The sequence below is a fragment of the Entelurus aequoreus genome, linkage group LG04 (assembly GCF_033978785.1).
Source record: "Entelurus aequoreus isolate RoL-2023_Sb linkage group LG04, RoL_Eaeq_v1.1, whole genome shotgun sequence".
Classification (NCBI taxonomy): domain Eukaryota; kingdom Metazoa; phylum Chordata; class Actinopteri; order Syngnathiformes; family Syngnathidae; genus Entelurus; species Entelurus aequoreus.
The window spans coordinates 33,949,861-33,963,514 of record NC_084734.1 but is presented as its reverse complement, the minus strand read 5'-3'; the positions used below and the strand labels follow the sequence as shown (position 1 = coordinate 33,963,514).

At 40.7% G+C, this 13,654-nt stretch overlaps 1 protein-coding gene across 1 annotated transcript; it reads right to left on the bottom strand.

Annotated features, from left to right (window-relative positions):
• Window positions 1-1,913: 1,913 nt before the first annotated feature.
• On the bottom strand, window positions 1,914-9,016 carry LOC133647808 (transmembrane protein 18-like). The gene is made up of 5 exons (XM_062043512.1): window positions 8,753-9,016; window positions 8,514-8,631; window positions 2,556-2,610; window positions 2,370-2,463; window positions 1,914-2,298 (listed from the first exon to the last, which is right to left on the bottom strand). The coding sequence occupies exons 1-5, from the start codon at window positions 8,843-8,845 to the stop codon at window positions 2,200-2,202; spliced, it is 459 nt and encodes a 152-aa protein (XP_061899496.1). The 5' UTR covers window positions 8,846-9,016; the 3' UTR covers window positions 1,914-2,199.
• Window positions 9,017-13,654: the final 4,638 nt, after the last annotated feature.

Genomic DNA, 13,654 nt, shown 5'->3' with positions numbered 1-13,654 from the left:
CGACATTACAGTTATTTGAGCCAAAATGAAATACTGCAAAGCCAAATATATATATAATTTAAATATCAAGTGATTAAGCTGAAATGTTATTTAAATTAATGTAACTGTTTAAATAAATCCTATAAAACGAATTACAGTACTAATTATTTATTCTATGACTCATATATTGAATAATGTATCCATTTCGTGGCCTGTTTAATTATAGAATTACATTTACATTCATTTGTATTTTTTTTTAAACATAAAATGCATTATTTAACAGCGTTTTAAATATTAATTCAATTATATCTGTGGAAAAGGCATTACTAATAATGACATAAGCCCTACCTAGACCCATTACAAACACAAAACCCAAAACCAGTGAAGTTGGCACGTTGTGTAAATCGTAAATAAAAACAGAATACAATGATTTGCAAATCCTTTTCAACTTATATTCAGTTGAATAGACTGCAAAGACAAGATACTTAATGTTCGAACTGGTAATGTTGTTAATGTTTGCAAATATTAGCTCATTTGGAATTTGATGCCTGCAACATGTTTCAAAAAAGCTGGCACAAGTGGCAAAAAAGACTGAGAAAGTTGAGGAATGCTCATCAAACACTTATTTGGAACATCCCACAGGTGAACAGGCTAATTGGGAACAGGTGGATGCCATGATTGGGTATAAAAGCAGCTTCCATGAAATGCTCAGTCATTCACAAACAAGGATGGGGCGAGGGTCACCACTTTGTGAACAAATGCGTGCGCAAATTGTCCAACAGTTTAAGAACAACATTTCTCAACCAGCTATTGCAAGGAATTTAGGGATTTCACCATCTACGGTCCGTAATATCATCAAAAGGTTTAGAGAATCTGGAGAAATCACTGCACATAAGCGGCAAGGCTGAAAACTAACATTGACGGTGACCTTCGATCCCTCAGGCGGTACTGCATCAAATAGCAACATCAGTGTGTAAAGGATATCACCACATGGGCTCAGGAACACTTCAGAAAAGCACTGTCAGTAACTACAGTTGGTCCCTACATCTGTAAGTGCAAGTTAAAACTCTACTATGCAAAGCGAAAGCCATTTATCAACAACACCCAGAAACGCCGCTGGCTTTGCTGGGCCTGAGCTCATCTAAGATGGACTGATGCAGAGTGGAAAAGTGTTCTGTGGTCTGACGAGTCCACATTTCAAATTGTTTTTGGAAACTGTGGACGTCGTGTCCTCCGGAGCAAAGAGGAAAAGAACCATCCAGATTGTTATAGGCGCAAAGTTGAAAAGCCAGCATCTGTGATGGTATGGGGGTGTATTAGTGCCCAAGGCATGGGTAACCTACCCTTGTGTGAAGGCACCATTAATGCTGAAATGTACATACAGGTTTTGGAGCAACATATGTTGCCATCCAAGCAACGTCTTTTTCATGGACGCCCCTGCTTATTTCAGCGACAATGCCAAGCCACATTCTGCACGTGTTACAACAGCGTGGCTTTGTAGTAAAAGAGTGCGGGTACCAGACTGGCCTGCCTGTAGTCCAGACCTGTCTCCCATTGAAAATGTGTGGTGCATTATGAAGCCTAAAATACAACAACGGAGACCCCGGACTGTTGAACAACTTAAGCTGTACATCAAGCAAGAATGGGAAAGAATTCCTCCTGATAGCTTCAAAAATTGGTCTCCTCAGTTCCCAAACGTTTACTGAGTGTTGTTTATTTACCATTTACACAACATGCCAACCTCAGTTCCCAAACGTTTACTGAGTGTTGTTTATTTACCATTTACACAACATGCCAACTTCACTGGTTTTGGGTTTTGTACTTAATATCTGTTATATTGCTATTACATCATTACAAAATCAACAAATCTAATGACTTTTATACAGTGCTGTAAATGTAATGATGGTTTACAAGAAGCAACATTGAGTGATGAGTTTCTTAAAATACTTTATTTTTGCAACTGAACAAAATATAAAATATCCTTATATATACAAAACAGTTGGTCTTCTTTTCGGACATGTTTTAAAGAGACATAAATTATATGTTTCACATTGCATGTTTGAAATAAACGTACACCATAACCATAATCCTTTCAACTATTTACTGTAGAAAGAAACCCAGGCCCTTCTGAGGTTAACTACTTTAAAAAACAAGGAATGAGCGAAGGTCTTGCATTTACAATCTGTCAGTGAAGCCCATTTATTGACACAAACACAAGGATCAGTCATTTTTGGCTCTGTTCTCTCGGCGTGTTTTTCGCTTGAGTTGCAGTGTCTTCAGCTCGACCATGGTGGAGAAGGTCCTGTACACCCACACCATCTGTAGACACCACGTTTTTTTTTAAACACACTTAATGTGAGACAAAGTGTTAAAAGGATAGTATTACTCACCACAATGATAACTGCATTGAAGAGAAGCGGAATAGAGAAGACAAGCGATATGAACATTCCCGTGGAATCAAAGTACTGGAATTGGGAAAAAGACCTGCAATAGACGAGTGTCTGATTATACATGGACACAAAAACACACACAGGATTGTGTGCATTAAACACATGGTGGGAATATCACAAACTTACCTCCAGTTCATGGCTGCCAGCTCGTTCAAATATTCAGCACTGTACACCAAGGCAACTGTGGTGACATATCAGCTAATAAGTCACAGAAATGGCCAGGCCATGACATTAGGAACACCTGCACATTATGCAAATTCCAGCCTATGTTAAATGATAAATGATAAATGGGTTATACTTGTATAGCGCTTTTCTACCTTCAAGGTACTCAAAGCGCTTTGACAGTATTTCCACATTTACCCATTCACACACACATTCACACACTGATGGCGGGAGCTGCCATGCAAGGCGCTAACCAGCAGCCATCAGAGGCAAATGGTGAAGTGTCTTGCCCAAGGACACAACGGACGTGACTAGGAAGGTAGAAGGTGGGAATTGAACCCCAGTAACCAGCAACACTCCGATTGCTGGCACAGCCACTCTACCAACTTCGCCACGCCCATGTTAAGATAATGATGATAGTGGTTGCAGTTTACAGCATTGCATCGTAATGAGAGATTCGCCCCTATGTTTATATTGTATGTTATTTATATTTCTTACATTCATATTTTCTTTGGAAAAAGTAAATATCATCATGGTGCAGGCGGGTATTCCAGAAAGCATGTCGGTCCACCTTTTGCAGCTATTACAGCTTCAACTTTTCTGGGAAGGCTGTCCACAAGGTTGCAGAGTATGTTTATAGGAATTTTCGACCATTCTTCCAAATGCGCAATAGTGAGGTTCCCACATCTGCGGTCCCCTCCAAGGTTTCTCAATTGTTCCCATTGGTTTTAGTTTTTTCTTGCCCTGATGTGGGATCTGAGTCGAGGATGTCGTTGTGGCTTGTGCAGCCCTTTGAGACATTTGTGATTAAGGGATATATAAATAAACTTTGAATCACAAGACTACTTCATCGCTACAGGCCTGTTTCATGAGGGGTTCCCTCAATCATCAGGAGATTTTTTTTTTTTTAAATCTCCTGATGATTGAGGGAACCCCTCATGAAACAGGCCTGTAGCGATGAAGTAGTCTGGTGGTTTTTTTCCACACATACATATATTGCGCTTTACCACGGTATTGAGCACTATTTTTTTGGATACTCTAATTAAGACATACATATACATACATACATATATATATATATATACATACATATATATACACACATATATATATATACACATATATATATATACACACATATATATATATACACACATATATATATATATATACATATATGTCTACACCAGTCAATGATATTTACTTTGCATTGACTTTACATGTGAAATATAATTATTGATATTATTTTCAGCTGTCTCCATGTGTTTTTTTTCAGGTTGGACTGCACCTAAATTAAAATGAGACAACAATCCTCTGCCTTTTTTCCCCCCCCCCGTGGGCTAATAAGGAAATGTGATTAAACGTTAAATCAATAAACTATTACATTTCAACTTAAGAATTGACTCTGGTAGTAATTGTCTGTCACTTCAGTCTAATATTATTTTACTGTATTACTTTTATTTCAAGTAAGTGTTCATACTCGCCTTTTCTATGGAAGTAGAATTGTCTCACATCAACTTATATATAGCAATATGATATTGATACATATGCATATATTAATAAATATACAAATACAAATTTGATATACAAATAAATATTTTATATTAACAAACACATATTTCTTCATATATTTTTTAGATTTGAAAAGATATAAAAATAAAAATGTGACATACAAATAAATCAAGAATTTGTATAAATAAACATGTATTTGTAAATATATTTTTGAGATTTGAATATAAATATGCTTGATTTTGTATTTGTATTGAATTTGCATATGTGGCTTTCTTTTTTGCTTTTGTGTCAATGAGACATTCCTCCCAAAAACCAGGTGCACAAAAAAATGTGACCTACACACTCCCCTGAATAACCAGCAGAGGGCACTGCAGCCAGAGCGGTCTGGGTCACAGAGCATTTTCTGCATTATATGCAAAATGCCCGGAGTTCTCTGCACAAAAACAATCCGCGTCTTTACAGGGACAACGCACAATGGGTCTGAGATAGCTAACATTAGCGTTGTATTAGCTAATGCTAATTCATCCAGTTAATCTGAAAGACCGTGCTAGCTGCTTATTTTACTGTATCAATGCCGTTTAATGACTTTGTCCTGATGTAGATACTGATCTCTTATCAGTGCAATGTGTGTCAAATCATGCCAAAAGTCATGACGTAATATGACCCTCCCTGGTGTGCCTCTGATTGGCTCGCCAGTGTCTGACCATGTCTGCACGCTCAGGCTGCAGTGCCCTCTGCTGGTTGTTCAGGGAAGTGTGTAGGTCACATTTATTTGTGCATCTGGTTTGTGGGAGGAATGTCTCATCGACACAAAAGCAAAAAAGCGATCCACATATGCAAATTCAATACAAATACAAATACAAAATCAAGCATATTTATATTCAAATCTCAAAAATATATGAACAAATACATGTTTATTTGAGTGAGGGAAGAGTGGATCGTGAGATCGACTGGTGAATCGACAGGTGGATCGGTGCGGCGTCTTCAGTAATGCGGACGCTGTATCGATCCGCTGTGGTGAAGAAGGAGCTGAGCCGGAAGGCAAAGCTCTCAATTTACCGGTCGATCTACGTTCCCATCCTATGGTCATGAGCTTTGGGTTATGACCGAAAGTACAAGATCATGGGTACAAGCGGCTGAGATGAGTTTCCTCAGCCGGGTGGCGGGGCTCTCCCTTAGAGATAGGGTGAGAAGCTCTGCCATCCGGGAGGAGCTCAAAGTAAAGCCGCTGCTCCTCCACATCGAGAGGAGCCAGATGAGGTGGTTCGGGCATCTGGTCAGGATGCCACCCGAACGCCTCCCTGGGGAGGTGTTTAGGGCATGTCCGACCAGTAAGAGGCCACGGGGAAGACCCAGGACACGTTGGGAAGACTATGTCTCCCGGCTGGCCTGGGAACGCCTCTGGATTCTCTGGGAAGAGGGAAGTCTGGGCTACCCTGCTTAGGCTGCTGACCCCGCGATCTGACCTCGGATAAGCGGAAGAAGATGGATGGACGGACGTTTATTTATACAAATTCTTCATTTATTTGTATGTCACATATTTATATTTATAAATTTTATTTGTATATTTATTTTGCTGCTTCTTGATCTTAGCGCCGCTTTCGATACCGTCGATCATAATATTTTATTAGAGCGTATCAAAACACGTATTGGTATGTCAGACTTAGCCTTGTCTTGGTTTAACTCTTATCTTACTGACAGGATGCAGTGCGTCTCCCATAACAATGTGACCTCGGACTATGTCAAGGTAACGTGCGGAGTTCCCCAGGGTTCGGTTCTTGGCCCTGCACTCTTTAGTATTTACATGCTGCCGCTGGGTGACATCATACGCAAGTACGGTGTTAGCTTTCACTGTTATGCTGATGACACTCAACTCTACATGCCCCTAAAGCTGACCAACACGCCGGACTGTAGTCAGCTGGAGGCGTGTCTTAATGAAATTAAACAATGGATGTCCGCTAACTTTTTGCAACTCAACGCTAAGAAAACGGAAATGCTGATTATCGGTCCTGCTAGACACCAACATCTATTTAATAATACCACCTTAACATTTGACAACCAAACAATTAAACAAGGAGACTCGGTAAAGAATCTGGGTATTATCTTCGACCCAACTCTCTCGTTTGAGTCACACATTAAGAGTGTTACTAAAACGGCCTTCTTTCATCTCCGTAATATCGCTAAAATTCGTTCCATCTTGTCCACTAGCGACGCTGAGATCATTATTCATGCGTTCGTTACGTCTCGTCTCGATTACTGTAACGTATTATTTTCGGGTCTCCCTATGTCTAGCATTAAAAGATTACAGTTGGTACAAAATGCGGCTGCAAGGCTTTTGACAAAAACAAGAAAGTTTGATCATATTACGCCTATACTGGCTCACTTGCACTGGCTTCCTGTGCACTTAAGATGCGACTTTAAGGTTTTACTACTTGCGTATAAAATATTACACGGTTTAGCTCCAGCCTATCTCGCCGATTGTATTGTACCATATGTCCCGACAAGAAATCTGCGTTCAAAGAACTCCGGCTTATTAGTGATTCCCAGAGCCAAAAAAAAGTCTGCGGGCTATAGAGCGTTTTCTATTCGGGCTCCAGTACTCTGGAATGCCCTCCCGGTAACAGTTAGAGATGCTACCTCAGTAGAAGCATTTAAGTCCCATCTTAAAACTCATTTGTATAATCTAGCCTTTAAATAGACCCCCCCTTTTTTTAGACCAGTTGATCTGCCGTTTCTTTTCTTCTCTCCTCTTCTCCCCTGTCCCTTGCGAGGGGGAGTTGCATAGGTCCGGTGGCCATGGATGAAGTGCTGGCTGTCCAGAGCCGGGACCCCGGGTGGACCACTAGCCTGTGCATCGGTTGGGGACATCTCTGCGCTGCTGACCCGTCTCCGCTCGGGATGGTTTCTTGTTGGCCCCGCTGTGGACTGGACTCCCGCTGATGTGTTGGATCCACTGTGGACTGGACTTTCACAATGTTATGTCAGACCCACTCGACATCCGTTGCTTTCGGTCTCCCCTAGAGGGGGGGGGGTTACCCACATATGCGGTCCTCTCCAAGGTTTCTCATAGTCATTCACCGACGTCCCACTGGGGTGAGTTTTTCCTTGCCCGTATGTGGGCTCTGTACCGAGGATGTCGTTGTGGCTTGTACAGCCCTTTGAGACACTTGTGATTTAGGGCTATATAAATAAACATTGATTGATTGATTGATATATTTTCAAGTCTCAAAAATATATTTACAAATACGCGTTTATTTATACGAATGATTTATATATTTTTATATCACATTTGTATTTGTATATTTATTAATATATGGATATGTATTAATATCATTTTCATATATATAAGTTGATGTGAGACAATTCTACTTCCATACTTTTCTATCCACAGTTGCTATGCTGAATGGTGGAATCATTCATTGATCATGGATTTTTATTATGGTCTTAGCTCATAGTCAACATACTCGGGATATTGATCTAACTCAGATCAGCTGTTTAGGACCAGACACTGAAAAGTTCCCCATCCGCAGGTAAAGGTCAAAAGGCAACTATTGCGTTCCATTCCGTAGAACATATTTTGCCCAGACTGCCTTTTCAATAAAAGGACCACAACTATGGAACTCTCTACCTGACACTTTGAAAGGTATACCTGCACTTGTCACTTTCAAAAAACAAACAAAATTGTGGCTAGTTGAGAAACAATCATGTTCCCATGTTTAGTTTTTACTAATTTTTACTAATTGGTTTTTATCTAGTCTGCACTTTGTCTGTGTTATTATTATTATTGTTTTTTATCTAGTTTGCACTTTGTCTGTATTGATTGATTGATTGATTGAGACTTTTATTAGTAGGTTGCACAGTGAAGTACATATTACGTGCAATTGACCACTAAATGGTAACACCCGAATAAGTTTTTCAACTTGTTGAAGTCGGGGTCCACTTAAATTGATTCATGATACAGATATATACTATCATCATAATACAGTCATCACACAAGATAATCACATTGAATTATGTACAATCCGGGGGGGGGGGGTTGGGGTTAGGTTTGGTTGATTATCATCAGTCATCAACAATTGAAAACAGAGAAATGGATTAGAAATTATTACTATTATCATTATTATCGACTCATCTTTGCCTTATTCTTTCTTTTTCCCATTTTAATGATGTTGGATCTGTGTTGTTGTTGTTAGGGACAAGTGTTGTAAATTAGCTTTGGCTACAAACACTATGATGCATACATTGGATAACTGTTTCAGATGTCTATGTTTCTGTATCTGTCCCTATTTAAAATAAACCTTTATATATAAATCAACCCAGGCCTTGAGTTGAAATTCAGAGTTTGTTGAACCTCCCACCTGGAATGCCCCCAGCACATTACAACCAACACAACAATTGTTTTTCACTTACCTATGAAGAGGAAGTGGCAAATCTGAGCTCTGTAATACTTGCACGTCAACACAGTCAGGCACAGACACATACAGTGGAACACTAAACAGCCAATAAGCCAGGGCTCTGACCACTGCACCTAAAACAGACAAAAATGTAAATGATAAAACTAAATGTATTACATTGTGTGGAGTAGCGATGCGCCACGCTTTACTCCTAGCATGCTAGCATGTTCAATTGGGCGACAGAGTTGAACTTACAGACAAGAGGAAAGTCCATATTGACGTAATTCTTAAATTGCTGAAGCCGTCAATAGGCACGGAACTAATGTTGAGAGGTTTTGGGGTCACCATGTTCACTAAAAACACGGAAAAGTTCGCTCAGTAAAGACTGTAGCGTAGCAGTGTAGCATGTCAACAAAGCAAGACCGCGGAAACGATCTACCGCGCAGGCGCATGACAGTGACGTCACAAGCAAGCGCCATTGAGACCATGGCATAAATTAAGAATGATACCAGAGTATTACGGTGGCAGAGGGGTTAGTGCGTCTGCTTTCTGTGTGGAGTTTGCATGTCCTCCCTGTGACTGCGTGGGTTCCCTCCGGGTACTCCGGCTTCCTCCCACCTGCAAAGACATGCACCTGGGATAGGTTGATTGGCAACACTAAATTGGCCCTAGTGTGTGAATGTGAGTGTGAATGTTGTCTGTCTATCTGTGTCCGCCCTGTGATGAGGTGGCGACTTGTCCAGGGTGTACCCCGCCTTCCGCCCGATTGTAGCTGAGATAGGCTCCAGCGCACCCCGCGACCCCGAAGGGAATAAGCGGTAGAAGATGGATGGATGGACCAGAGTATTAGTATAGACGGCCACTGAATGTTTTAGGTCCGTGTACCTTCTGTCATTGTATTTCCAATTCTGAAACGCAAATCGAAAAACAAAATTAGGGCCGTTTTTGTATTATATTATGGCAGATTTTAAAACAAACAAAAAATAGTTGATTTCCTTTTATGGATTTTTAGTTTTCCAGATAAACAAAAAAATCGAATATATGTTCATTCAAAATGCCAAAATGCTTGTTTATCTGTGTGATGAAAAATTGAACCGGAAGCAGTATTTTAAGGTCCGTGTACTTTCCGTTTATTCTATTTCCAATTCCTAAATGCAAATCAAAAACACATTTCGGGTCATTTTTTCTATTTTTATTTCTGAAACAAAAGTTGGACAACTATTTAATGACACTTTCTTAAAACGACAATAAGACTCCTGCTGAACAAAGATGTTAGCATTATGCTAAAAACATGCTAAACGCAAAGGAAAATCCAAAATACTGCTTTCGGTTCAATTTGTCATCACACAGATAAAGAAGCATTTTTGCATTTTGTATAAACATAAATTAGATTTTTGTGTTTATCTGTAAAAATAAAAATCCATAAAGACAACATCACAAAATCCAATTTTATGGCAGTATTTTAATGAAAATCAACCCTTTTTTGTGTGTTTTCTAATCTGCCATATATAATTAAAAATCGAAAAGCGGCCCTAATTTTGTTTTTTCATTTGCGTTTTAGAATTGGAAATAGAATGAACGGAAGGTACAAGGACCGTTTCGCTCATTAGAATTTATTTTCGTAATGGGAAGGACAAAAAACAGAAAACGATTGTTTTATTTTAAATTTTGTTTGAAAAAAAACCAAAAACCTTTTTGCCGAAGCACAATAAGTACATCTAAAAAACGGGTTTATTAATTTTTTTATATTTAAGATAGCAAAACAGTCAGAAACCAAGAAAACATACCAAAAACAGGTGTTTCGTTTTACTGCGACAGCAGAACAGGGAGTTGCTATTCAAAGACAAGACGGCGACCTGAAGGGAGAAAGGGCAGTGTAACATGTTGATCCATGATGATCTTCCTAGCCGAATACAACACCCCCAGTTTTTTTCCCTGTACTGTATGTATATATAAATAAACATGTCTGTTGTTTTCATTTCTGCTGACTTATTTTTATGTTTGTTATATGATATACATGACATCCAACCGTTTGTTAAAGCTACTTCTTGTTTTTGACACAGAAAAAAGAGGAAACTTTTTAATTTAATTTTAATCTTCCAGCCATCCATATACTACCGCTTGTCCCTTTCGGGGTCGCGGAGGGTGCTGGAGCCTATCTCAGCTACATTTGGGCGAAAGGTGGGGTACACCCTGGACAAGTCGCCACCTCTACGCAGGGCCAACACAGATAGACAGACAACATTCACACTCACGTTCACACACTACGGCCAATTTAGACTTATTTCGAAATTAAATTCAGATGAACCTATCGTTTTGGTTTTATATATTTTCATTTATGAAACGAGATGTTCGGTAATGGCTTTTTTACCGATATCCGATATTGTCCAACTCTTAATTACAGATACTGATATCAATCAATACCGATATATACAGTCGTGGAATTAACACATTATTATGCCTAATTTTGTTGTGATGCCCCGCTGGATGCATTAAACAATGTAACAAGGTTTTCCAAAATAAATCAACTCAAGTTATGGAAAAAAATGCCAACATGGCACTGCCATATTTATTATTGAAGTCACAAAGTGCATTTTTTTTTTTTTAACATGCCTCAAAACAATAACAGTGCAACAAGTTTTTCATAACATGGTCACATACTGCCTAGTTTCTCTTGTTATATTCTTATTTTACTGTTATATTTTTATTCTCATTGTTGCTTTTTATTTTTATTATTATTGCAATATTTTTCTATTCTGTTTCCATTTATACCCACATTATTTACTTTTTACTTTTTAAGTTCGATCTCAATTCTGTACACAGCTGCTGGAATTTTAAATGTTCCTGAGGGAACTCTCCTGAAGGAATCAATGAAGTACTATCTATCTATCTATACAAACAGCAGCTTGGAATTTGGGACATGCTCTCCCTGAGAGAGACTATGAGGAGGTTGAGGTGGGCGGGATTGGGGTGGGTGGGGGTAGAGGGTAGCGTCCCGGAAGAGTTAGTACTGCAAGGGATTCTGGGTATTTTATCTGTTGTGTTTATGTTGTGTTACGGTGCGGATGTTCTCCCGAAATGTGTTTGTCATTCTTGTTTGGTGTGGGTTCACAGTGTGGCACATTTTTGTAACAGTGTTAAAGTTGTTTTTACGGTCACCCTCAGTGTGAACTGTATGGCTGTTGACCAAGTATGCTATGCAGTAATTCGTGATGAGAACAGCCGGTAGATATTATGTGACTCGGACGGCACGCACGCAAAGGAAATGCCTTTAATGTTTATTGGCACTCTGTACCTCTTCCTACGTCCGTGTACACAGCGGCGTTTTAAAACGTCATACATTTTACTTTTAGAAACCAATACCGATAATTATAAAACCGATACCGATAATTTCCGATATTACATTTAAAGCATTTATCGCCCGCCTGATATTATCAGACATCCCTAGTTGATTGGCAACAGTAAATTGGCCCTAGTGTGTGAGCGCGAGTGTGACTGTTGTCTCTGTGTTGGCCCTGCGATGAGGTGGCGACTTGTCCAGGGTGGACCCCACCTTCCGCCCGAAGGCAGCTGAGATAGGCTCCAGCACCCCCCTCGACCCTGAGAGGGAAAAGCGGTAGAAAATGGATGAATGAATGGAAACAAAAATGTAATGATGGAAAATCCATAAATGAAATCATATGAAATACTGTCTATAGATTGGGGATGTCAAAAATAAGGAGTCTACTCATGTGATTAATCACAAAAAATATTGCGTTATTCATCAGGTCGCGGGGAAAGCCAGTCTAAGCAGAGAAGGTCAGAATTCCCTCTCCCCAGCCACTTCGTCCAGCTCCTTCCGGGGTATCTCGAGGCATTACCAGGCCAGCCTGGAGTCACAGTCAAGCCGGTCGGATGTGCGAGCAGCGGCTTTACTCTGAGCTCCTCCCGAATGACAGAACTTTTCAACCTATCTCTAAGGGAGAGCTCCGCCACCAGTCAGAGGAGACTCATTTCAGCCATTTGCACCCGGGATCTTGTCCTTTTGGTCATAACCCAAAGCTCATGACCGTAGGTGAGGATGGAAACGTAGATCAACTGGTATATTGAGAACGTTACCTTCCGGCTCAGCTCCTTCTTTACCGCAACGGATCGATACTGCGTCCGCATTACTGAAGATCCCGCCTGTCGATCTCACGATCCACTCTTCCCTCACTTGTGAAAGAGACTCAGAGGTACTTGAACTCCTCCACTTGGGGCAAGATCTCCTCCCCACCCCAGAGATGGCACTCCACCCTTTTCCGGGTGAGACCCATGGACTCAGACTTGGAGGTGCTGATTTTCATCCCAGTCGCTTCACACTCGGCTGCGAACCGGTCCAGTGAGAGCTGAAGATCCTGGCCAGATGAAGCCATCATCTGGCCAGGATCATCTGCAGGATTAGGTCTCTGCAAAAAGCAGAGACCTAATCCTGCAGCCACCAAACCGGATCCCCTGAACGCCCTGACTGCGCCTAGAAATTCTATCCATACAAGTTATGAACAGAATCAGTGACAAAGGGCAGCCCTGGCAGAGTCTAATCCTCACTGAAAACAGGTCGAATTTACTGCCAGCAATGCAGACCAAGCTCTGACACCGATCATACAGGGAGCGGACCGCCTGATACCCCATACTCTCTGAGCGCTCCCCACAGGACTTCCCAAGGGACACGGTCTAATGCCTTCTCCAAGTCCACAAAGCACACGTAGACTGGTTGGGCAAACTCCCATGCACCCTCAGGGACCCTGTCTAAAGTATAGATCTGGTCCACAGTTCCACGACCAGGACAAAAACCACACTGCTCCTCCTGAATCCGAGGTCCAACTATCCGGCATAGCCTCCTCTCCAGTACACCCGAATAGACCTTACCAAAACGGGTGGGGAGTGTGATCCCACAATAGTTGGAACACACCCTCCGGGTTCTCTTCTTAAAGAGAAGAACCACCACCCTGGTCTGCTAATATAGAGGTACTGCCCACGATGTCCACGGAATGTTGCAGTCTTGTCAACCAAGCCAGCCCTATCTCTCGCATGGTAGTCCAGAATGGCTTCGAAGCCGTCCGGAAGTTGTATATTAATATCGCATTAATCATGTATAAACACAGATTAATCACACAATTTACTTTGCCTGCTCATATG